We start from the raw sequence: 26,684 nt of genomic DNA on the forward strand, positions 1-26,684 counted from the left end.
GGGCAGAATCGGCTGATGCAAGTTTCAAATAATTGCAGATAACAGCGTTTTAAATCACGGCTCATTATGAGGCCAACACCAGGTCTGATCTGAGTGCCTCTCCACTTTAATTCCTGGGGATTATTGTTCATCATGACATGGCACGAAAAAGACGAAATGCAAATTAGCGCATGCAAAAAGCCGAACGGGGCTGACTGTCTAAATTAAGTCCTCAAGCTCAGTTTGGATAACACAAATATAAAAAGGTTAAAAAAGAACACGCGGGGTGCATGAGAGAGTGAGAGTTTGAGTGGAGGAAAAAAGTAATAATGACAAGTAGGTTGAAGTGAGGGAGTGATGTGCTGAAGGGGGAGAAGTGGAGGAGTAAGAGGGATGGAGAGTGCAGGGGCGAGTAAACAGAAAAGAAGTGATGAAGAGGAGAGCACTGGAGAAATAAGGGGCGATCGGAAGAAGAGGAGGAAAAAGTGAGTGATGTTGTAGAAGTGGGAAAAGGAGAGAGAGAGTGTTTTAGTGAGCAACTCGCCATTTTAGCAGGTTAGCTGATGGTGCCAGGACAATTTAAGGATGGCTTAGTATATCTAATGAAAACATGAAGTCAGTGTGTGAGTCTCAGCTCAGTGTTATAGAGGAGAAGTAGTGTGAAAACGTGCACACAACAGGATCTTTTACATCTCAAGTGTATAGTTTAGAAGTTAATCCTTCTTCTTACTTACAAAGCTCTAAATGGTCAGGCACTATCATATCTCAAATAACTCATAGTGCCATATTACCCTTCTAGAGCAGTAGCTCTCAACCTTTTTGAGTCGCGACCCCCAATTTAACATCCATGTTGTCCGCGACCCCCGCTCACTGAACACAATCTCACACGCACAGTTCAGATCACCCAAAAAAAGAAACAAAATGACCAAAAAAGGACACAAAATGACCAAAAAAAGACACAAAATGACCAAAAAAGACACAAAATGACTAAAAAAAAGACACAAAATGACCAAAAAAGGAAACAAATTGACCAAAAAAAAGACACAAATTGACCCAAAAAAGACAGTAAGTGACCAAAAAGACCAAAACACATTAACATATGAACACTCTAACACAATGGAGACAGAGCTGACTTCCAAAATGATTTGGCGACGCCCAGAAATCATCTCGCGACCCCAATTGGGGTCCCGACCCCCAGGGTTGAGAACAGCTGTTCTAGAGCACTACGCTCCCAAAATTCTAGGTTACTTATGGTTCCTAAAGTCCTTAAAACTAGACTGGGAGCCAGAGCCTTCAGTTATCAAGCTGTTTCTCCCTGAGGTTTCTTTTTCTTCTTCCCCTGCTAAAAGGGTTTTTAAGGAGTTTTTCCCGGGCCGCTGTGAGGGTCTAAGGACAGAGGGTCTCGTACCATGTACAGTCTGTGAAGCCCTTTGGGGCAAATCTGTGATTTGTGTGATTTTGGGCTCTATAAATAAAATTGACTTGATTTGACTAGTTGCCAAAGTTGTCATTTAAACCATTTTTACGACACAGCTTTGTTCAACAGTTGTTTCTGATCAATTACAGCATTCTACAGTCAGTGATATTCCTAAACATTTAATCCAAATGGCTATAATTTAATGGTTTGATTCTGCAAACTGTCTTTTTAATTTAGAATTACTACTATGTGTAACAGAAGTTCTGACTCTGGAGGACCACGTCCAATCATATTAATCAACGGAAAGAAGTTCGGCAAATTTAGCAGTAGCTGCAGCAGAAAACATTATCTTTCTGTTACTACATGAGAAAGCGCATAACACATAAGGTTTTTCTAACATTTTTTCTACTATATTTGTAGTGGACCAGCCTTTCAATTCATGGTTGATGACTGCACTATTGATTAAATTCCAGTTAAGAAGAAACATAAGAAGAAAACACAAGAAAACAACACATAAGCAAGAGAGAATAAAAAGACAAAGAGCTGGACGACAAAGACATCGACAAATATGAAAAAAGCCGCAAAGTAAACACTAAAGGAACACTGTATGGGCTTAGAATAAGACTGCTTGATAAAAAAGAAAACGTGAACACACTTTGACAGCTCTATCTATTATTCTTTTGCTCAACATTAGAAGGCTAGAGAGTTCATCCTGCCAACTGTAGAAGCTTACATCTTTTTCAAGCTGCAGCAATAAAATCATTTTTAAAATCAGTAAAATATTGATTTATTTAGTATGTCACCATGTGAAAAGCTCTACAGTGTGTCATTATTGTGAAAAGAACGCCTTATGGTTCCCCGTTGTGAAGTTAGAGTAATAACACTTTAATATAACTTTAATTAAATTAGAAGTTAGACTTCAAGTTTTGTAGAAGTTCCTGCTTCTCCTCTGTTTTGAGCTCTTTCTTGTGCAAGCTGATGCCCTATTGATTAAACTCTACACCTACTTTTCTTCTCACAATTTGTGGTGGAGAAAATCAATGCACTCTTATTCATGCATTTGCTAGATTTTATACTTAAGGGAAGAAGTTTTTCAATCACACCTCAAGAACAGCAGCTGCAAACAGGAGCAATCAGAGAAACGCCATGCTGCTGTAACTATGGCTGCCATGAGAAACCATGATTGTTAAGCTTTCCTAATAGCTCATTTATAATAAAAATATGAACAAATCAGGTGCAATTGGCTGCCATGTACTGTAGGCACCAATAATGCAACAGGGATGTATATATATTTGAAAGAAAATATGGGAGAGAGTGAAAAATAAGGCCAGATTTGAAACCAGCATGACAGTTTTCTGGCCCCTGATGGCTTATATACTGTACTGTATATTATGTAATATACAATTTAACATCCATGTTGTCCGCGACCCCCTCTCACTGAACACAATCTCACACGCACAGTTCAGATCACCCAAAAAAGAAACAAAATGACCAAAAAAAGACACAAAATGACCAAAAAAGACACAAAATTACCAAAAAAAGACACAAATGACCAAAAAAGACACAAAATGACCCCAAAAAGAAACAAAATGACAAAAAAAAAGACACAAAATGACTAAAAAAAGACACAAAATGACCAAAAAAGGAAACAAATTGACCAAAAAAAGAAAGAAAACATGGGAGAGAGTGAAAAATAAGGCCAGGTTTGAAACCAGCATGACAGTTTTCTGGCCCTGATGGTTTATACTGTACTGTATATTATGTAAAGAACATTAATGCCCCTTCTGTTTACAATGATGATAAAGCAATGATATCGCTCACTGGCGATAATCTAAATATCAAAGCTTCATAAACCTGCCAAAGGGCTACATGATATGCCAGATGTATGCCAGATTAAACTTTATACGACAACATTAAATCTGCTTGATTGTCAGTATAGATGTCGGTCATAGATATAAACAGTATGGGATCTATATGCACGCTCTGATTCAGGCTGGTCTGTATTTTTGGGTCAGTCCACTCTGTGGAACAAAGAGGTCAGTTGCACTTTAATCCCGTGCTTTATCTTCCAACTACACCTCTGGGTCACTCTGTCAGTTTACGCTCACTAAGTACAGATTATCAATCAGAATTTGGCGTACTGATTTTCCACCCATCTCCTACTTCCTGCTTTTCTTTCAATATCCTACTTACCTCTAAATCAGAAACCAGCAGCTGGTCTGATTAAATTATGTCAAAGTTATCGGGTCACCGGGCTGCACGGGACTTTCATTATTTCCCATTTTATCACTGACTGATGGTTGAGTATACCCCCCCCTCCCTGTTTTTCTCCCCTCTTTAATTTAATTATTGCTTTATTTATTTTTGTTATTACTTTTTTATTTATGTATTTATTTTTATTATATTTTTATATTGATTTATTTTTATTATTACTTTATTTATTTTGATTTATTTTTATTATAACTTTATTTATATTTATTAATTTTATTTGTACAATTATTTGATATTGATTTATTTTTTATTATTACTTTATTTATATTGATTTATTTTTAATATTTCTTTATTCATATTGATTTATTTTTATTATTTATTTATTTTATTTGTATAATTATTTCATATTGATTTATTTTTATTATTACTTTATTTATATTTATTTATTTATTTGTATCACTATTTCATATTGATTTATTTTTATTATTACTTTATTTATATTGATTTATTTTATTTGTATAATTATTTTATATTTATTATTATTGTTTTACAAATATTTTTTGTTTGTTAGTTATTAAGGTTATTATTACTTTTATTATTATAATTATTTATTATCTCGTCTTGTATCTTATTGGTCTTGTATGTCATGTCGTGTTAGTTTGTCATTTTCTGGTTATGTTTGGGTCGACGATTCTCAATTTTTTTGTACTTTGACGTCTTTTTTTATGTATTAAGGGACTGGCTCCTTTACACAGTTTTTAAAAAAATATCTTTTGTATGTTAAACAAATAAACAAACAAAAAGAAAAGGAAAAAAAAAATCAGCTGGCATGCATTTGATCCATCTTCCCGCATACACTTTCCCAAAGACTTTCTGTTTATCCTTTACCATGACAGTATTGTATAGCTGCAACAATAGCCATCCATATGGTGTGTGCATAGTGGGCAGCAGTGAGTGTAGGGCTTAAGGCAGAGATGCACTAGGAAAAAAAAGACATAAAACCCCAAATGGATGAATATCCCTCTCTACTCTCCCTCTCTTGGGACAATGCCATCCTCAAAGACTGGTGTTAACCTTCAGTGCACTTATGACTGACTATTGATAGTCGCTGAAGTGCCAGTGAACATTACAGCCCATCTGTTACGCAATGCTTCTCGCTAGAGTACAGATTACAATGACCATGTTCCAATCCCCTGGAATGGATAATGAATAAAGAATAGAGCCAAAATGGAACAGATAGGAAGGACAAAAGTCACTTTTACAAGGAGGCTGATAGTCTGGATGAGTGAGAGGAGAGAAAGGAGGAGAGAAAGGAGCTCAGGGTGAGCCGGGTTGGATACGACACTATCAAAAGCTCTGGGGGAACTTTCTATAAAAGAGGGGATGAATGGGGGCACGGATCCAGAGGTCAACAAAAGGTTGGATCTTGGAACATTTTTTGGCTCTGCTGCCCTGCAAGATAACAGTATTTCTGTTGTCGCTAGCAGCAGCTGCAGTGCTCTTCATGAATCTTTGAGCCAGAAATGCACCTTGAAAACCAATGACTCTAGGTCAGCTCAGGTAGATCAAAGGAAAAAATCTATATATCTACTAGGGGTGGGCGATATGCCCCTAAAAGAATATCACGATATTGCAGGCTATTTTTTGCGATAACGATATTCTAGACGATATTAGGAAGTACTTAAAAAGATATAGAAAATATGATTTTTTTTTTAGTCTGTATAAATAAATAAAAATCTAAAATGTAGTTTGAAGTGCAAATCTCAACAGTTGCCAAATACAAATTTTTTTATTTAATATTGTGGCGTTCTCTTATGGAATGCAAACATTAATTTACTAGACTTCTGTCTTCTGTCTCATTGTTTGTGTACAAAAAGAGACGACGAAATGCTCTACTGTCAAAAGCATTTAGTTCAAACTAAAAGTGTTCTGTTTATATGTTCAGGATGACTCTTTGCTATTTAATTTCAACCCCACATACACTTAAAACACTTTAAAATATTTAAACATATGTATTGAATTGTTTTGCATTTGTTTTGTAATTGATTTAAACACATGTATTTGATTGTTTTGTTTTTATGATTTTGATTATTTTTGTATTGTTTTGATTTTTTTTTGTTGGATTTTCCTTTTTCAAATGTTTTAGGGTGTGTTTCCTATAAGCCTTTACAGGTTTCTGCTGCACCCAAACATGTACTTTTATGTGTTATCATCTATATGTTTTATAATGTGAATATGTGAAATAAAAAGAAACTAAATCTTTTTGAATTTTAGCTTGAAAATGACAAAAAGCTGCAACACCATAGCAGATTACATTTCTATAATTCAACTTATCCATAGAGTCAATAATCGATAAATGCTTTCAGCGCCGGTCCGTCAAGTTCTGAAAGTTTATCATCTCTAATAAAGCTTTGAAAAACCATCATGGCATTAGATATTGAGTGTGATATAACAGTAAGAGTTCAGCTCTGATGAAGAACTTGAAGCTGGGTAATTGAGACACTGTGTACTATAGATAAACCCACACATTCTATGAATCAGAAGCACATTTACTCTCTTTAGATGTTTCAAAAGTGGCCTAATCACACTCCGGCTGGTTCGTATTTCAGCTTGGGAGCGAGACTTGATGGGTGGAATTATCCACCAGAAATGCTGTAGAGCTTACTTTAACACTCACTTGTAAGCACATTGGCAACACTGCTGCTTGTTAAGCTTTCTCCACATCAAAATATTCATCTGCAGCCAGCACGGGTGAGGCAAAACGCTGGAGATGCAGCTGTTGAATACTAACCATTTGATCCAACAGAAACCTAAATCTGTGCAGTCTATAAGCCTATTAGCAGTATAGCTGAAAGGTTTTAATCACTGTCTTTTGTCTATAGGGTCCATTACCCAGGGACTGCATTATGGTTCCTGGCTACTCTTTGGAGGTCAGAGGTCAAAACACTCTTACAATGATGCACAGGGCTTTATTGACTGGCTAAGAGGCGGGAAGTGCTTTTATCGGTGCTTTTTTTAGTGTGTACAAGAATGAGTCAGTAACTACGTCTCCACGTGTGAGAGAAAATCTGCCTTTACCAGCCTCTAATTCATATGAATATACATTTTGATTATGTTCATGAACAATTACACTCTTGTGGACATATTTCTCCATTCCGGTGCGCGTTAGTTTTTGAATAAATTGCAGAGTGACTAATATCGGGGTAGAGCGGAAGCGGTAATTGCAGCTGGAATAAATATCCTCCATTTTTCTTTATCTTTCATGTACAGAGTGGTTTTGAGTCTGCCGGGCAAATTAGCATAATGAAGAAAGTAAATGAGCGACGCTTCATGGTTTGAGAAAAATGGCTGCCATCTGAGGCAAATTGTAGAGGTGTGTAAGTGTTTATTGTATGTAGATTGACAAGTGAGGAGAGGAATTATGTCCCTACACCAACATGCAGCCATTTAGTGTGATAGTAGCTTTCATTCATAACAAAAAAATCTATATGTGACAAACTGTGAGATGGAAATGACTGGGTGGATGCATGTTAGCATGGAAATGTGGTAATTATTGGAGCGTTAGAAAGCCATAGGCAGGATATGGACCTTTTAACTTTGAATAATACACAAGGGGCCCATTTACCGAGGAGAACGCTTAACATTTACTTTGCGCGCTTAAAAATAAATAGCACCTGCTACCGTTTGAGTAACCGACGGCATTGTCTATTTAGAACAGTGCTGAGACAAATATTGATCCATTTTCTGAAAATAGGTAGAGAAAAATAATTGATATTTTGAAAAACAGATATTACTCCTCACACTCTGACTGCTGTTGTGCTTATGGCAAACACAGGGCTGTGTAATTAATAGAAAGTTTAAAGAAACTGACATTATGAATAGATTCCAACTGATCTGTTGAATAATAGTGTCCCTTCCTTTAAACCTCTGAACCCAAGCAGATTTATTTGTTTTACTGCAATATATTATACCTGTATTATTATTTAATTGTTTTCAGTTTCTGGCTGTGATAAATGGTGTAATTTTGGCAATTTTTTTTGTTTAAAGAAAGCATGCCTTTCAAACTCTCGCACAAACTCCCCTCCTTTATTGTAATGTATTTGTAAATGTTCTGATTTGTTTAGATTGTATGATGTGTATGATGTTCTGCATTGTTTTTTGTTTTTTTTCATGTTGTAAGGCGACCTTGAGTGCCTTGAAAGGCGGCCTATTAAATAAAATGAATTAATATTATTATTATTTTGGGGTTTAAAGGGTTAATACACCTGAAAGTACAACAATTCACATCTCACACTAAGTACAAACAACGAATCACTGTCAGTAGAAATTGTGTTTGAAAATCTGCAATATCCTACAGTTCAAGAAGTTATACAGATACCCAAAAAGTTGGGCCGCCGCATAAAATGTAAATAAAAGTAGAATGCATCAATTTCAGACAAAAGTCTCCTAGTTTGACCCTTTAGATCAGGGGTGTCAAACTCTGGCCCGTGGGCCAAATTTGGCCCACAATGTAATTTTATTTGGCCCACGAGGCAATACCAAATTATTATATTATTATTGTACTATAAAAGCTGACCCGCCGGTATTATACGCCGCATTTACCGCTAATACTACAAATCCCACAATGCCCTGCTGTTGTTTTGGCGCGTCAATCAGGACAGGACCCAGAAACGCTCCTCTGTGACAGTCGTCATAGCAACCTCAAGCTAGAGCTGTCTCCCGAATTCCCGAAAAGAAAGGCAGAATTTATAAACCTGTTGAAAAAGTTTATTTTGATATTGGATGCAAATAGAAAAGAGGCATTTTTATTTAATTTTTATTTAATAAATTAATGACATTGATGTGTTTTTTATTTGAAATTTGATTTTGCATGTCTGCACTATTTAGTTATATATTGTATGTTTATAAGCGTTGCTGGTTCCATATTTAATGTTAAAGCAAAACATGTTTGGTATATATTAAAAGGTTTATTTGTTCAATGTTGGCCCACGATTTTATTCAAGTTTTACACTTTGGCCCATTGTGTATTTGAGTTTGACACCCCTGGGTTAAGACAAGGTGACCTGAATCAACTGACAGGGTCAATAAACCCAGTTTTCATAGCACGAGTTACATGCATGTTGTCCGCGACCCCCGCTCACTGAACAGAATCTCACACGCACAGTTCAGATCACCCAAAAAGAAACAAAATGACCAAAAAAAGACACAAATTGACCACAAAATGATCAAAAAAGACACAAAATTACCCAAAAAAGACACAAAATGACCAAAAAAAGACACAAATTTACCAAAAAAGACACAAAATGACCCCAGAAAGGAACAAAATTACCAAAAAAGACACAAAATGAGTAAAGAAAGACACAAAATGACCAAAAAGAGGAAACAAAATGACCAAAACAGACACAAATTGTCCACAAAATGATCAAAAAAAGACAAAAAATTACCAAAAAAGACACAAAATGAGTAAAGAAAGACACAAAATGAGTAAAGAAAGACACAAAATGACCAAAAAAAGGAAACAAAATTACCTAAAAAGACATTAAGTGACCAAAAAGACTAAAACACATTCACACATGAACACTTTAACACAGTGGAGACAGAGCTGACTTCCAAAGGTTTTAGGTTTCAAAGGTTTATTTGTTCAATGTTGGCCCGCGATTTTATTCAAGTTTTAAATTTTGGCCCATTGTGTATTTGAGTTTGACACCCCTGCTTTAGATATCTTCCTTCAGTTCAACAGGGAAGAGAAACAGTGCTAGAGGCTGAAACATCAGCCTCCAGCTCAGCTTTTAGCCCAGCCATGGCTGAACTGAAGCCTTGAAATGTTTTTAATCTAACATCTCTCCACTCACCATCTTCTGCAGGTACTTCTCCTTGCGGACGTCCACCATGACCAAGCCCTCCTTCACCAGGTTGAGGCCCACATCGTCCTTGGTGTCTCCGAACTGTATTGTGACCATCGGGCAGCTGGCCCCCGAGTACTCCACGTTCAACAGGCACTGGCTGTTGTGGATGTCCCGCACAATGCAGTCCACCACGTCTGCACGGGCATCCTCCTGCAGGAGCATGGGGGTTGATGAAAGGAAAGAGGAGGTGAGAGGAGGACAGGAAGTGGGGAGGTAATGGATGGTGGGACCCAAGTAGGGGAAAAGATAATTGAATAGGAGAAGGGGGAAGGGAGGGAGAAAGGGAGGAAAAAGGTGAAAGGGATAATTAGTATGTTATCACTGATGGCTCCTAAACAGATTTGCATAAACACACAAATACATGCTAAGCAGATATATATATATATATATATATCGGTCAAAAGTTTTAGAACACCCAATTTTTTCCAGTTTTTTATTGAAAATCAAGCAGTTCAAGTCAAATCAACAGCTTGAAAGGGTACAAAGGTAAGTGGTGAACTGCCAGAGGTAAATAAAAAAAGGTAAAATATAATGTATATTTCAGAATTATACAAGTAGGCCTTTTTTCAGGGAACAAGAAGTGGGTTAACAACTTAACTCTATGATGTCTTGGGCTATTTTGTCCATTTTTTTATTTCTTTTCATGTCTTTGTATGTCATTTTGTGTCTTTTTTTGGTCATTTTGTGTCTTTTTTTTTGGTCATTTTGTGTCTTTTGGTGTCTTTTTTTTGGTAATTTTGTGTCTTTTTTTTTTGTCATTTTGTGTCTTTTTTTAGTCCTTTAGTCCAACATAAAATGTGATTTTGAATCTTTTTTTTACTTTCAAAACACTATCATGCTCAATAAAGAATTTTAAATGTTGCAAATGTGCATTAATTTCAGAGTACACTGAGACATTAAACTGCATCATTTTCAATTAAATTCTGGAAAAGTTGGTGTGTTCTAAAACTTTTGACCAACAGTGTATATATAAGCTGATATAAACTCCTCTACATATGCATGAACCTGACTGTGACATCTGATTTCTGTTGGGGGAGAAAAACTGTTAAGAAAGTAGAAATCCTGTTCTCACACGCTTGGTAAAGGGGTCAAGAAGAATGCATTCGTACACATCATTCTCCAATCGATTACAATTACATGATCCCTCACACAGTCAGTCGTGTAGCACAGCAATTATCTACTCAAGCAGTTCAAGAGATTTTTAGTTTGGCTGAACTATGTAATGGTCTTACTTTCACTCACTCTGTCTCCTGTCCCTTTTCTTCTACTTTTCCTCCTGTTTTTCTTCAGTTAGTTACCTTGCTCTCTCTTATCCCTAACCTTCTGGAATGTGAAAGGCCAGCATTTGATTGAACACATGGTTGAGAAGGAGGTGGAACAGCTGCAATGCAATCCTGACCTTGCGTCCTCCAGCAGGCTGGAGCGGTAAAAAAAAAAAAAAAAAAAAGCGAGAAAAACAAGGGAGCTGCATCTTCAGAGGCAGGAAGACACTTAAAAACAAAAAAAAAATCAGTCCCTGGCCATCATCCATCCCTCCCCTACACCATCCATCTCGCCGCTTCCCTTCTTTCTCGCCCTGGTCTTGTCTCCATGGCAACCCCCTTCGAGCTAGCCGCCCTTGGGTACGTGCGTGTCTGGCTGTATGTGTGTGCGAGCGTGTGTGGGCAGGGAAGCTTGTTCAAGGCACAAAACTAAGGGCCTTTTTTGTCCCCGCGCTCCCCCTGGTCAACTTGTCACAGCCGCTGCAGGGGAGCTCAGGGCGAGAGAGAGAGAGAGAGAGAGAGAGAGAGAGAGAGAGAGAGAGAGAGAGTGGGTGTATGACAGAGAGAGAGAGAGAGGGGGGAAGAGAAAGCGAGGCATCAGGAACAAGAGGGGAGGAAAACGTGGGGGGACAGTATAACAGAACAGAATTCTGTGACGCTTGTGAGGAGGCCATTAATAAATAATGAGAGCTTTCTAGTGACCCTCTCTGTTCCACCATGTGTGCAGAGCAGGCCGGGTTAAAGCACTTCTATGTAGGGTTGCAGAGGTGTGCAACATTTCCGGTAAATTCCCAGAAACTTTCCATGGGAAGTTAAACTTGGGAATTTTGGATTTTTTTTATTTTGATTGAACAACAAAAACATGTATGTTGAGTTAAATATTTGTTTTAATCTACATTATGCTAAAATATATTTTCCCAAACTATATGTAAGTTCCCTGTTGAGGGCCAACCTTCAATTTTGTAAATTCCCGGTTTATTCCCGTTTATTCCCATAAATTCCTGTTAATTCTAAAATAAATATATATAAATCTATGAATATAGTCACTATAGAATTGTTGCCATCATATCATATCACCAGTTTAATTATTACCATCATCTGCCAACCATCCTACCAACTGATGTTCTTTTTTAAACTTCTTAAGTGTCCTTGTTCTTGTTCTATTCTGTGTTTTTTTCTATTGTTGTTTTTATTTATGCTACCTCAGTATTTTATTCTATTGTATTGTATCTATCTATCAATCTATCTATCTAATTCCCATAAATTCCCACGGAAAGTTTGCAACTTTGAAAATTCCCGGAATTTTGCAACCGTACTTCTGTCTCTTAAAAATAGGTGAAAATGTTGCATTTTACCTATTTGATATAATTAGATGTGCAGCTGAGCTTTGTTAGAGTTTTTCTAAGGAGACAATACAATAGCTTTGTTTCAAGAAACAAGAAGACAAAGGTAGACAGCTACTTCACTCTACAACTCACAATAAAACTATCTAGATTGTATAATTAAGGCTACAGGTAAGAGGGAAAATATGCGATTCAAGTCATGCTTAAGACCAATATTTATGTAAAATATATTCACCATCAGTTAATTAGCTCTCAATTAGTCATTATGAAGCACATATTCTGCATGAAGATATTCTACAATTACTAGGACATTAAATAAGAGTTTTCTATCAATAACCTTCTAATTAATGCTTAATGATAGTAAGTAAGGAATTTGTTGTACATGAATTATGATCTTCATATGTTTTGCACCAAAGCTACCAAAAGGACAGAGAAGTGTTAATTAGGTCAAAATAACTCGAAATTAAGTTTTATACTCAGAATGTTCTCCATATTAAAGTAAAGTATCGCTCATACTTAATGCATTTATACATTTGACACTTATTAACCCCCCTATGTTGCCTAATTCTAAAGTTGCCTCCTCTTACTTTGTAAATCCATTATAAACACACAGCTACTGCAATTAACAGACCCTTTTAAAGAGGTCTGTGGAGATGCACAGATTCTGCTCCATTCCAGTGATCCAGAACCACTTCAGAGATTTTAAAACAAACAATTTGTGAACCTTAATACAAAGTTTTGCCAAAAATAATGAATATGAAAATGGCGGGGTAGATGTTTAGTGTCAAAGGGTATTTTTCTGCCAAAAATCAGCAAGCAGCCTTTTGCTTCAAGCAGATTTTTTGCATGACTTTTAATGAGAAAAGGCAGAAGGTGGTGCATTACAAGTCATGCAAATATGTAAATAGAAATACTTTGAAACATAACCTCGAGTAACCTTTTTCATTTCCAGTTAAATATGAACAACTGCCATTAGGGAATCACTAATGTGTAGTTGGACTTTTTGTGCGAGGCACTTTTTTTTTTTTTTTTTTTTTTAAAAGGAATTTATTTTGGTGTTCATCTTCTTTACAAGTGCACTCGGCATAAACTAGTTCTTTTAACGAGCTGACAGGGCATAATAAAGAGGTGGCAGTGTGTCCTGAGTGCAGGCAGCTGAGAGTTCACAACAATTGTAATAAAACTGGATTAAATTGTGTAAAAATGCAGCAGTTGTTGCTCTGATTATTATCTGCTGCAGTCAGATGTCATAGAGACAACATGTGCTTTGTGTTTTGTAGCAAACAAACATTTCAGGTACAGTAAGAGACTGTTTTTTCTGCAAAACAACATAACAGTGACAGTTCACTCTTCATTCTGTCATTTTTTGTAACATATTGTCACTTAATGGAACATTTTTCTTTTCTTAACTGCTGTGGAAAAGCAACTGAATGCTCCTCGCCCCACCGGCAGGATTTTTGGTGTTAAAGAAAAGAAAGAATTTAAATGTGACGATGAAGCTGTATAACTTTTGTGCAGGGCATCAGGTGGCAGGTTTGCGAGACAAAGGCGACAACCTTTTGCGGTGTGCGGTGGCAAAGGTGCAGCGCAAGTGGGGCACCGTGCTGACAGCGTGAGTGGCACAGTAAAAAGTAAAAAGCTTCAGATAAAGATAAAGCAGACGGCAAACACATGAAACGAAAAAACCAAGACAAGATAGAAAGAACAGTGGAAAAAGGTTAGACAGATGCAGAGTGACAGAGATAGAGTGAGAAGGAGAGGTCTAAGGTGCGTGTCAGCTCCCAACATGTGGCTTTGTGTGAGCATGTGTGTGTCTATGTGTGTGTGTCTGGGGGCTGTAAAGTGCAGGTGATGCCTTTGTCCCCTGGGCTGGACCAACAGATGGGCCACTTCATCCTTCAGGAGACACTGAGTCATGACACAGGTGACAGCATGCATGCAGGCACCACCAGCTCTCTCTCTCACACACACACACACACACACACACACACACACACAGTAACACTGTGCCATGCTTTGATACACATGTCCAACAAGAGGCCAATGGGTCCATGTTTCCAGGAAAAAAATGTGTAGGTGGAATTCTTCCACACTAAGGGTGGTAGATAAATGAATTAAAAAAATTAGGATTGAATAAGTGAAATGCATGTCCTTGCTTGTCCTTAACCACACAGCTTAGCAAGAACAAGTGGATTAATATAATAAAAACAAAACAGGGCCATATTTATTCAAAATTACAGCCTACAAAATTGACACCTTCTCAGCAAAAAACCGCAACCTGTAACCTTCATGAATGCAGATTTCATTGCAGGACTAGCTAGATGAATAAATTGTGGAAATAAATAATTGAATTGAGAGCAAACTAGGGCTGAACAATTAATCAGAATGATCAAAATCACAATGTGGACTGGAGCAAAACAATCAATCTATCTATCCATCTATCCATCCATCCATCCATCCATCTATCATCTATCTATCCATCCATCCATCCATCTATCTATCTATCTATCCATCTATCCATCCATCCATCTATCATCTATCTATCCATCCATCTATCTATCCATCCATCTATCTATCCATCTATCTAGCCATCCATCTAGCCATCCATCCATCCATCTATCCAACTATCTAGCCATCCATCTATCCATCTATCTATCCAACTATTCATCTATCTATCCAACTATCCATCCATCCATCTATCCATCCATCTATCCAACTATCCATCCATCTATCTATCCATCTATCTATCCATCCATCTATCTATCCAACTATCCATCTATCTATCCAACTATCCATCCATCTATCTATCCAACTATCCATCCATCTATCTATCTATCCAACTATCCATCCATCTATCCATCCATCTATCCATCCACCTATCCAACTATCCATCCATTTATCCAACTATCAATCTATCTATCCATCCATCTATCTATCAAAAAACCCTCTATAATATACTATAATCCTTGTAATATATTATAACAACATACACAGTCAGGAATGATGCAAAAATAATAATTCCCTCCAATATCGTGAATCATATCGCAATTGCAGTATCAGTCAAAATAATCGTAATTACACATTTTTATCAACTCGTTCAGCCCTTCGGCAAACAAACGTGCCTATTGTGAAAAGACGTTATTAATTCTAGAAACATACGACATGCTCTGCACCTTATCCAGGCTAAGTGGAACAAAAAGCCTTTAAAGTAGCACACACACTCTCAAATGCACACACACGCACACACACACACAACCAATTAAAGACAGGGCTTAGTACTGTGCCAATCAGGCACAAACACAAAGAAAACATGTTTGTATCTGCACAAACTGTTGAGGCTGCTGTCGGCTCAGGAGTCTTCCGATGAGATGACCGTCACACACACACACACACACACGCAAAACAGTCACTCACACACACACGCAAAGACAAGCACACACAAGTGGTCACTGGAGGTTGAGTAAACACACTTGGATGTAAACAAGAAGATTAGAGCTGCAGAAAAAAAACAGTAACTGCTGCTCTGCTATCAGTTGAACACATTCCTATTATGCACCTGGATGGTTTGCATCCATAGGATGTGTGGGAGGGATGAAATATTGTATACGTTCTCAAATTGTTCATTAAACATTAATGTCTCTCTGCTACTGTGTCAATTATTCTACGACTTTTTTTTGCAACCAAGTAAATCAATGGCTGGGTGTTTGTCATTGCTCTGTCTGCTTGTTCTACATGCATTATGTATGAGCATAATTTTCACGAACACTTGCTCGGAATGGAAACTCGACCCTGTCAGTCAGTTACAGACTTATCACCTCGTGCGATAAGTGAAACTCAAACAGATTTCATGTCTTGCCAGAAAAGTCAACTTTCAAAAAAGCTGGCAGAAAAATGAGACTGAGGAAGTTGATATCTCAAAGTTAATTTTGAGGCTTTCAGCTTGCGACACGTATATCTCTACTGTGAGAGCGTGCTCGTCCGTGCACTTACGTCCTGTGGGACCTGGATGAAGGCGAAGGAATACTCGGTGGCCTGTGCTGGCAGGGTCCTGGTGCCGAAGGCAGGGGGTATGGCAGCCAGACGAGTGGCCGACACAACTTCTCTCTGAGGGAGGACGAGCAGAGGACAGAAATCAGTCACTCAATATAGAAAACACTTTTTGAAGACATGGTGTTTATATATCGTTAGCCTCATAGCATATTTGCCTAAGTCATATTTGAACGTTTTCGGGAAACAAAAAAACCCACAATTTTTAGAAAGCCCATTGGTGTTCTTAATTGATATTGTAACAGTAAGTTCAAATAGAAGCATGAACAAGTTTGCATAAAAAATTAAACACATCGATTTCATAACTCTAACAACACTGTCAACTCTAACAACACTGTCAACTTTCAAATCACATCTCAAAACACACCTGTTCAGACTAGCCTATCCCTAAAATATTCATCATTTTTAAATTACATTTTAATTTTTCTCTGTATTGTTTCAGTGTTGTTTATTGTTTATTATTACTGTCATTGTTGTCTTTATTGTTCTAATTTGTAATTGTTTCATTGTTGTTTATTATTACTGCCATTGCTGTTTTATTATTATTGTTTTGTTTTTAATTGTTTATTGTAAGGTGACCTTGAGAGTCCTGAAAGGCGCCTATAAATAAAATGCATTATTATTATTATTATTATTATAACAGATAAAAGTGACTAAGGCAATTTTTCTCTTACATATAAATAATGTAGTTTGGTTTGTATGTAGCAGCAAAAATGGCTAAGTCAAAGAGATGACTAAGGCAGAAAGTGATTTTGGACTCTAACAAGTGTTCTGCTAGCTGAGAACATATGCAATAAGGCAGAAAGATGCAGCAGTGGTAGGAGAGTAAAGTTAGGCAGATATCACAATTTGGCCAAAATATGACTTAGGCAATTATGCTATGAGGCTAACGATATGCAATGCTACGTAGACACACAGTGGCTTTTGTTCTGTAATAACAAGTATAACAGCTGTAAAGATAGTCTGGGTCAGCAATATTTTCTCTTGGGACCAAGGTTATTATAGTTAATGAAAACTAACAAAATAACGGAAATTAAAATTGAAAAAACATTTTCGTTAACTGAAATAAAAATAAAAACAAGAGTTTTTTTTAAAAACGATAACTAACTGAAACTGTATTTTGTGGTTACAAAACTAACTAAAATTATAGTGAAAATAACCTTAGTTTTCCTCTTTGTCAACTTTTTTCATACATAATTCAGTGTTTCTCTTTCAACTTGCAGGAACACATGGTGAATATGTTTACTGAGACTGGGATCTGTAAGAGTTAACAACCTTATTGAGGCTGAGATGGATAAACTAAAGGAAATGAAGGCACATACCCAATTACAAAAAAACTAAAACTAACACTAAACCTAATAAAAAACTAAACTAAAACTAAGCATTTTCAAAAAATAAAAACTAAACTAAAACTAGCAAACTCACTCTAAAAACTAACTAAAACTAACTGAATTTTAAGACCACGAAGAGAAGAGAAGCAACAACATCTAGTATGTGATGATGATGATGATGATGATGATGATGATGGCTAAACAAGGATTCATAAAACAAAAAGCTTATGATAAAGTTCACTTTCTGTATTTTTTTACATTACGGAGTGTATCTTTCCAAACAGATGCCCCAGCAAGTGAAGGGCGTTCTCAGACAAAACCGCAGCACGGGCTGTAAATTAATAATGTGCTATTTAATGTATTTCTATTTTTCCTGGATTCTGAATCAATTCTGAAATCGGCACGTCACTTTAACAATGATAGTTTACAGCAGCGCAAGAAGGACAGATGCCATTTTGTAGCTTAAGGGCTCCATGCTTGTATATGTCACCTTACCAATCATTCCACAGCTGTTCTACAGCAGCACTGAGGCCCTTCACTAAGCTCCATCTGCTCTCTAGCTCCGCTACGAGCTAAGAGCAAAGACGACAATAGACGACAAGTCGGTAGTCAGACTTGTCAGATCAGAAAACACCAAAATCAGTAGAATGTTAAAAAAAAACACTACTTTCCGGTGTGTATTTGAATACAATGTTTGATATGTTTTTTAGGAAAACAAACAAGAAAAAAGCTGCTCCAGAGAGACAGTTCTTCAGGTTTAATTGTGCTAAAATGATTACAGGCATCACGTTTTATGATTTCATGATCTCTGCACGTTTACCTGCATTTACAACCTGATAAAAGATTCTCTGCTGTCTGTTCTAAAGACTGGGGAATCTTTAGTACGTTATTAAAACGGTTCCATGTTCGAGGAAACAGAGGGCCGAGGGAACATAGAACAGAGAGAACACAGGACAGAAGGACAGAAGGAAAATAGAGCAGAGGGAACATAGAACATAAGGAACACAGGGCAGAGGGAACATAGAACAGATGGAACATAGAACAGAGGGAACATAGAACATAAGGAACACAGGGCAGAGGGAAAATAGAGCAGAGGGAACACAGGGCTGAGGGAACATAGAACATAGGGAACACAGGGCTGAGGGAACAGAACATAGGGAACACAGGGCAGAGTGAACATAGAACATAGGGAACACAGGGCTGAGGGAACATAGAACATAGGGAACATAGAACAGAGGGAACATATGGCTAAAGGAAAATAGAGCAGAGGGAACATATGGCTAAAGGAACATAGAACAGAGGGAACATAGAACAGAGGGAACATAGAGCAGAGGGAACATAGGGCTGAGGGAACATAGAACATAGGGAACACAGGGCAGAGTGAACATAGAACAGAGGGAGCATAGGGCTAAGGGAACACAGAGCAGAGGGAACATAGAACAGAGGGAACACAGGGCTGAGGGAACATTGAACAGAGTGAACATAGAGCTAAAGGAAAATAGAGCAGAGGGAACATAGGGAACACAGGGCTGAGGGAACATAGAACATAGGGAACACAGGGCAGAGTGAACATAGAACAGAGGGAACACAGGGCTGAGGGAACATAGAACAGAGGGAACACAGGGCTGAGGGAACATAGAGCAGAGGGGACATAGGGCTGAGGGAACATAGAGCAGAGGGGAAACAGGGCTGAGGGAACATAGAGCAGAGGGGACATAGGGCTGAGGGAACACAGGACAGAGGGAACATAGAACAGAGGGAACATAGAACAGAGGGAACATAGGGCTTAGGGAACACAGAGCTGAGGGAACAGAACATATGGAACACAGGGCTGAGGGAACATAGAACAGAGGGAACATAGAGCTGAGGGAAAATAGAGCAGAGGGAACATAGAACATATGGAACACAGGGCTGAGGGAACATAGAACAGAGGGAACATAGAGCTGAGGGAAAATAGGACAGAGGGAACATAGACCCTCTTGATGATGTAATGTCAGCACTTCAGTTTGTTTTTGTGAAAAGTAAATATCACATTTCACTGATTTGAAGCTCTGAAGCTATAAAGTGGACTCATCGTGCCAGATACGAGCCGAAGTGAAGAAATGACCAATCACTGATCACCACAGCTAGCTACAGGGAGAACACGCTGGCGGAAAGTCAGACAAATACAGCCGTTAGAAGTGGGGAGTTAATTTAATGACCCCCATATCTTAGGTTAATGTGTTCATTGGACTGTACAGTCTAGACAGAGAATGCCTTGAACGTTTATTATGGATTAGAACGTTAAAATTTATCAACGCCATATTAGATTTTGACAGCACTGTAAAGGTGGACCTTAAAAATGAAAGACAAAAGTGCCCTGCTGTGTTTGTTAATGATCACATAATAATTCAGGGACTGATCTACACCTGAGACAGGTGGCAATAATCCGACTAACAGCTCATGAGACAGAGACGTGACATCAAGGCCAGAGTGACTCAACCTTCAGTGATGCAAAACTACGGAGAATGAATAAAGTAGGTATCAGCTCAGGTTTTTTTTCTGCGCCAGGTCGGCCTCGGAGAATCACACTTTCAGCAACATGCCAGGACGAATCGCGTCTGCCAGCCAAACCTCGAGCTGTCCCCCACTCTGAGGTCAGTCACACACTGTGCCGCTCCACTGCATCATGGGAAATCTCCCGCAGGCCGGGGGTTGGCTGCATGAGCCACTTGGTGATGCAAGCATGTGTATGCACGTGGTTAGAAGCACACACACACACAAATGCACTCAAAGATGTAGTGCCTTCGTCATCACGGAGTTCAAAAAAAAAAAAAAAAAAGAGCTCAAGAGAGTGAGGGCTTTTGTCATCGTAATGAAAAGGAATAAAAACGATACACTCAGTTGCACTCTTTGCTTCAGTCGTAAACAATAGAGGGAAAACAAACAGGCCTGCGTCATATTTGTCCTAAAAAGCTGAAAGGACACATTAAGGCTGTTAGGTTTTGCTTTGGATGACGAGATAAGCTAACAAGTGGTGTCTGAATAGAGGCAAGAAATAGAAAAGAAATCCCTGCTCGGATACTAGATTCACACACACTGAGAGACAGCGAGTGACACACAGCTGTTGGATGTTTTGTTTTTATTTTTTATTTTATTTTTTCTTCTTTTTTTGCTGGGACAGTTAGATTGTATAAATGATATGTTGATTGTAATTCAATGATTGTAAATATTGCTTTCTTTTATTGTTATTAGTTTTTCTTTTCTTTTAAAATGAATAACAGAATTATAATAATTTATTGTAAATATTGCTTTCCTTATCTTGTTATCTTTTTTTCTGATGCTTGCTTTGGCAATATATACATTGTTACGTCATGGCAATAAAGCCAATTGAATTGAATTGAATTGAATTTAATTACTAGATTCCCTCTGGCTGTGGGTTTGGCCATAACTAAAGTTTTTGTTCAGTTTGAGCCCCGAACAACAGCGCAATGTTTTAATGATAACAAGATAGTCTGGGTCAATAATATTTTCTCTTGGGACTAGGGTTATTATAGTTAATGAAAACTAACAAAATAACGAAAACTAAAATTGAAAAAACATTTTCGTTAACTGAAATAAAAATAAAAACAAGAGTTTTTTCAAAAAACGATAACTAACTGAAACTGTATTTTGTGGTTACAAAACTAACTAAAATTATAGTGAAAATAACCTTAGTTTTCCACTTTGTCAACTTTTTTCATATATAATTCAGTGTTTCTCTTTCAACATGCAGGAACACATGGTGAATATGTTTACTGAGACTGGGATCTGTAAGAGTTAATAACCTTATTGAGGCTGAGATGGATAAACTAAAAGGAAATGAAGGCACATACCCCATTACAAAAAAACTAAAACTAACACTAAAACTAATAAAAACTAAACTAAAACTAAGCATTTTCAAAAACTAAAAACTAAACTAAAACTAGCAAACTCACTCTTAAAAACTAACTAAAACTAACTGAATTTGAAAACAAAAATTCACAAAGAACTTAAAACTAAAACTAATGAAAAATCCAAAACTATGGTGACGATGACGAGATAAGCAAACAAGTGGTGTCTGAGTAGAGGCAAGAAATAGAAAAAGAAATCCCTGCTCAGATTCTAGATTCCCTCTGGCTGTGGGTTTGGCCATAACAAAAGTTTTTGTTCAGTTTGAGCCCCGAACAACAGCGCAATGTTTTAATGATGACTACATTCAACTTATCACACAAATCAAATTCATGGTCACAGTTACTCACGTTGCCGTAGTCGATGTAGAAGACATGAACCTTTGCCGGTGACTCAACTTTCTCCACTCGGGCTCTGTACCTGCAGCAGCAACAGAATAATTGAGAGAGAGACACAGAAAGAGAGAGAGAGAGAGAATAGAGTAGAGGGAAACAGAGATGAAGACAGAGGGCACAAGAGGAAAAGGAGATGAGTAAATGATTCCATGCTTATTTCCCTGGGGAAAAGGTGTTGGAGGATCTGTCTGTTGTGATCGGGGGAGAGGAGCAGGAGAGGATGAGGGGACAGAGTGGATCTATCAGGACATGGCAGCGCTGGAAAAATTGCACAGAGGCCTCTTTGCAATAAAGCAGTAGTTCTCAACCTTTTTGAGTCGCGACCCCCAATTTAACATGCATGTAGTCCGCGACCCACGCTCACTGAACACAATCTCACAGTTCAGATCACCCAAAAAAGAAACAAAATGACCACAAAATGACTAAAAAGACACAAAATGACCAAAAAAAAGGAAACAAAATGACCAAGAAAGACACAAAATGACCAAAAAAATACACAAAATGACCAAAATAGACACAGAATGACGCAGAAAAGAAACAAAATGACCAAAAAAAGACAAAATGACTAAAAAAAAGACACAAAATGACTAAGAAAAGACAAAAAATGACCAAAAAAGGAAACAAAATGAAAAAAAAAGACACAAATTGACCACAAAATGATCAAAAACGACACAAATTGACCACAAAATGATCAAAAAAGACAGAAAATGACCAAAAAAAGACACAAACTTTCCAAAAAAGACATAAAATGACCAAAAAAGACACAAAATTACCAAAAAGAGATACAAAATGACCAAAAAAATCCCAGAAATGACCAAAAAAAAAGACACAAAATGACCAAAAAAGACACAAATTGACAAAAAAAAAGACATTAAGACTAAAACACATTAACACATGAACACTTTAACACAGTGGAGACAGAGCTGACTTCCAAAATGATTTGGCGACCCCCAGAAATCATCTCGCGACCCCAATTGGGGTCCCGACCCCAAGGTTGAGAATAGCTGCTCTAGTGAACAGAAAATTTCCAAACCATACAACCACATATAACCAAAATTAGCACCCTTATTGACGGCAGGATATCAACATGTCCTCATGTAACAGTTGCAATGAGATAGTTACATGGTGACATAAAGCGGGATGTATGGAAGTTATGTTACTTCAAATAATAGGGTTTTCTTTTTGTTTCACATGGAAAAACATCAACATGGGTCGTCATAAGCTGCTGTACAACAGTCTCCTCGTCTATAAGACTAAGATAATAAGATAAGAAGTTACTTTGCAAGCAGGTGACTCGGGTGAAAATCTGCAACAATTGAGACATTTTACATTTTGATGAGCTACATTTCCTTCAGACATAATGTTTTTTTTCCCTTCTCAAGAATACCTGACGCTTCATTTTTACCTTGTCTCTGTTTAAGCCTGTGATGCGTTAACTGCAGACACCCACAGGGTGTAATTAGCTCACTGCCTCTGCTTTGGCCTTTCAGAATCAGCAGTCGCTTGACAGTAACACACACACACACACACACACACACACACACACACCTCTTCATCTAGTCTCCTCACCGGATGTTGGAAGTTTACAGATGGTCATGGGGACAGATAAAAGTCACCGTGATGGAGGGAGGGAGAGAGAGAGCGTCTATGTCAAGGAGGTGACGGCGAAAAAAGATCACAAAACTGATTAAAAAACCAAATGTTCCCTCGACACAGGTGCTCTCCTTTCTTTCTTCCCTCCATCCATCCTTCCTTTCCTCCATCCTCCTCTTTAGGTTTTTAAGGGGAAAAACGAAAGTTATTCAGCCACTAATGCAAGTCAATGAGCATTTCAAACAGCCCATCTGTTGTAAACCTCCACTTTCTTCAGCCTAGAAAAGTCTCTCTTGTTACTTTCAACAACAAAACAGTAATCCAGCTCCAAGTGGCAAACATCTGAGATTTTTTTTCGTCTTTTTTTTTTTTTTTTAATCCGTCATATATTATTCAGCAAGCTAATTATGCTCATGTTCACATTGTTCTGTGTTCATATCTTTGTATTCTGTGATGCATGCGGAATGTCGGCTTGTTTCATTAGGGGGCTAATTAGAAACTCGTCGCCTTTCAAGTCCTCTTAGAACACCACAGAGTCAGAGTAAATAGAAGAGAAAAACCTCTGTTCATCAGTCACTCATACTTTGTCTCTCACTCTTTCTCTCTTGCTCTCCGCGCTCATTGTCGTCCCGTCTTCCTGTTAATCACTTATTTGGTTTTAACTTTGTTCTCTCGTCCCTTTTTTTTTTTTTTTTTTGTGCCCATGTGGCCTTAATTATTTGGCTTTCTCCTGCTGTCCTTGGTCCACAGCCAATTTGTCTTTCCCGGCTCTCGTCAAAGTCGAGAGTCAGACAAGTGACGGTCAGATGAAGAGACACTTTCCCGAACAGAGTTTATAAAAAAAAAAAGCATCCTCTTCTGCAGATTCTATGTGTATTCATGAGTAGGATTTGGCTCTCGCTCAGTGGCTTGTTGTCTTTTCCTTTAATTTGCCACTGATCTGTATGTCCTTGTCATATCAAGTTTATTTTCATTCAGATTCAGCTTGCCAAGTGTGCTCTCAATCAAACATCGCAGGCTAAAACTGCTGTGTTTTTGTGATTAACAATAATGCGGTTATTTGCAACAAAGCAGAAATGGCTCTAAATGTCTGTCCTTTATTGCAGCTATTCTCAACCTTGGGGTCGGGACCCCAATTGGGGTCGCAAGATGATTTCTGGGGGTCGCCAAATCATTTTGGAAGTCAGCTCTGTCTCCACTTTGTTAAAGTGTTCATGTGTTAATGTGTTTTAGTCTTAATGTCTTTTTTTTTGTCAATTTGTGTCTTTTTTGGTCATTTTGTGTCTTTTTTGATAATTTTGTGGTCAATTTGTATCTTTTTTGGTCATTTTGTGGTCATTTTGTGTCTTTTTTGGTCATTTTGTTTCCTTTTTTTTGGTCATTTTGTGTCTTTTTTGGTCATTTTGTTTCCTTTTTTTGTTCATTTTATGTCTTTTTTGGTCATTTTGTGGTCAATTTGTGTCTCATTTGGTAATTTGGGTGATCTGAACTGTGCTTGTGAGATTGTGTTCAGTGAGCGGGGGTCGAGGACAACATGCATGTTAAATTGGGGGTCACGACTCAAAAAGGTAGAGAACTACTGCACGAGGGAAGCTGCTTGATATGGATTAGCTAAAGGGTTCATATTGCTGATGGGTTAAGTTAAAAAATAATGACGACTTACCATTCACCGTCACCAAACTTGGCTATGCAGTAGTCCCCTCGGCGTGCAGCGTAGGACCCTTCGACTGGCGGCTGGGCGGCGACCTCTGCCCTCATGGTCTCCATCAGACTCTCCAGCTGGGCTCCTGACAGAAACATAAACCAGATGGAGACAAGCTTCAATTGACACTTCCAGTGCGATTAAAGTTCAGGTTCATTTCTTTAAGTTGCATTCCGTTTCATCACTATGTGCCGTTTTTTTTATTCCGTTTTACTTTGACATTGATGTGTTTACTGTTTTGCCTCTGTAACCATTTACCACATTTAAAATATGAGTTCCCACTCCCCGTAGAGTAGAGGTTGGAAATTTTAAGCTGTTCAATTAAATTCTTTTAGCTACAGAGGTGCGAGCTTGTTGCTTTGGTTGAGAAGTTGGCTTGACTGTGTGTGATTGAAAGAGAGCGGGTCCTTAGGCAACAGCTGAAAATGAACACACTAGCGTCCTACCCCTGCAGAGTTTCTAAATAAATCAATCGGTATGAATTAAATAAAGTCTGATGCAACTTTGCAAGTTTGTTCGTTCGTTCTTATACACAGACACAGAGTGAGGGGAGTTCATGCTGTTTGCAGCTGAATTTGAATGCTTCTTCTAATAATTTTTCAGCTTTTTGGGTAACACTTTATCATAAGCATAATTCATATTTTGTAAATTAATGGTTAATTAAACTTCAGTTAATTGCCATTTTTCTATTACAATGAAATGCTTACATTTACCAGCTATTAGTTATGCTATAATTTCTGCTAATTTTACAGTTTACTGCTGGACAATATTGCACTGTATACACTACTACATTACTAAGTATTTGTTAATGATTACCAAATGATTTGTAATAAATCCTTTGTGAAATACATAGCATGGCCCAGATATTACACTTTTTCCACTTTGTTAATGTTTAAACTGGTCTGCTATCTGTCTGTGAACATCACATACTTGGATGGCTATGATAAAGTTCCAACTAAAGCTTATAATAGTGAGTAAATGATAAATAACTGGTTTATAAATTACAATAATCCTGCCCTATTAAAACTTGTATTTATTGGTGATCTATAAAGATATCATTTGTGCTCCAATAACATCAAAATAATAACAATAATAACAATAAGAAAGTATTTATCAACCACTTTTAAGTCATCAGTTGCAACTTTATAATAGCCATTCAAATTATAGTGACAGATTTGCAAATCATTTGGTAATCAGTAACACATTTAATATAATAATATAATAATTTTGTGGTCAATTTGTGTCTTTTTTGGTCATTTTGTGACTTTTTTAGTCATTTTGTGTCTTTTTTTGGTCATTTTGTGTCTTTTTTTAGTCATTTTGTGTCTTTTTTGATAATTTTGTGGTCAATTTGTGTCTTTTTTGGTCATTTTGTGGTCAATTTGTGTCTTTTTTGGTCATTTTGTTTCCTTTTTTTGGTCATTCAGTCATTCAGATTATTTGCAAATCATTTGGTAATCATTAACACATTTAATATATGTGATATACGCAAAAAACAAACTGTTTAATTGCATAAAATTGCATAAATTACAGCATTACTAGTTATAAGTGAACATGAATTGTCATTTTGTGGTTTAACATAAGAACAA

The 26,684-nt window shown here is 37.4% G+C and overlaps 1 protein-coding gene and 1 long non-coding RNA gene across 2 annotated transcripts in view; one reads left to right on the plus strand and one right to left on the minus strand.

Annotated features, from left to right (window-relative positions):
• Window positions 1-26,684, minus strand: part of snd1 (staphylococcal nuclease and tudor domain containing 1) — a 232,043-nt gene that overhangs the window by 16,509 nt on the left and 188,850 nt on the right. The window contains exons 19-22 of the mRNA XM_059326285.1: window positions 25,057-25,180; window positions 21,756-21,825; window positions 16,109-16,222; window positions 9,460-9,663 (exon numbers count right to left, since the gene is read on the minus strand). Of these exons, the coding sequence (XP_059182268.1) occupies window positions 9,460-9,663; window positions 16,109-16,222; window positions 21,756-21,825; window positions 25,057-25,180 (512 nt within the window). The remainder of the gene's footprint in view (window positions 1-9,459; window positions 9,664-16,108; window positions 16,223-21,755; window positions 21,826-25,056; window positions 25,181-26,684) is intronic.
• Window positions 22,745-26,684, plus strand: part of LOC131961026 (uncharacterized) — a 135,461-nt gene continuing 131,521 nt past the window's right edge. Inside the window, exon 1 of the long non-coding RNA XR_009389818.1 lies at window positions 22,745-22,793. This is a non-coding gene — a long non-coding RNA (uncharacterized LOC131961026). The remainder of the gene's footprint in view (window positions 22,794-26,684) is intronic.

The sequence above is a fragment of the Centropristis striata genome, chromosome 22, assembly GCF_030273125.1.
Source record: "Centropristis striata isolate RG_2023a ecotype Rhode Island chromosome 22, C.striata_1.0, whole genome shotgun sequence".
NCBI lineage: Eukaryota > Metazoa > Chordata > Actinopteri > Perciformes > Serranidae > Centropristis > Centropristis striata.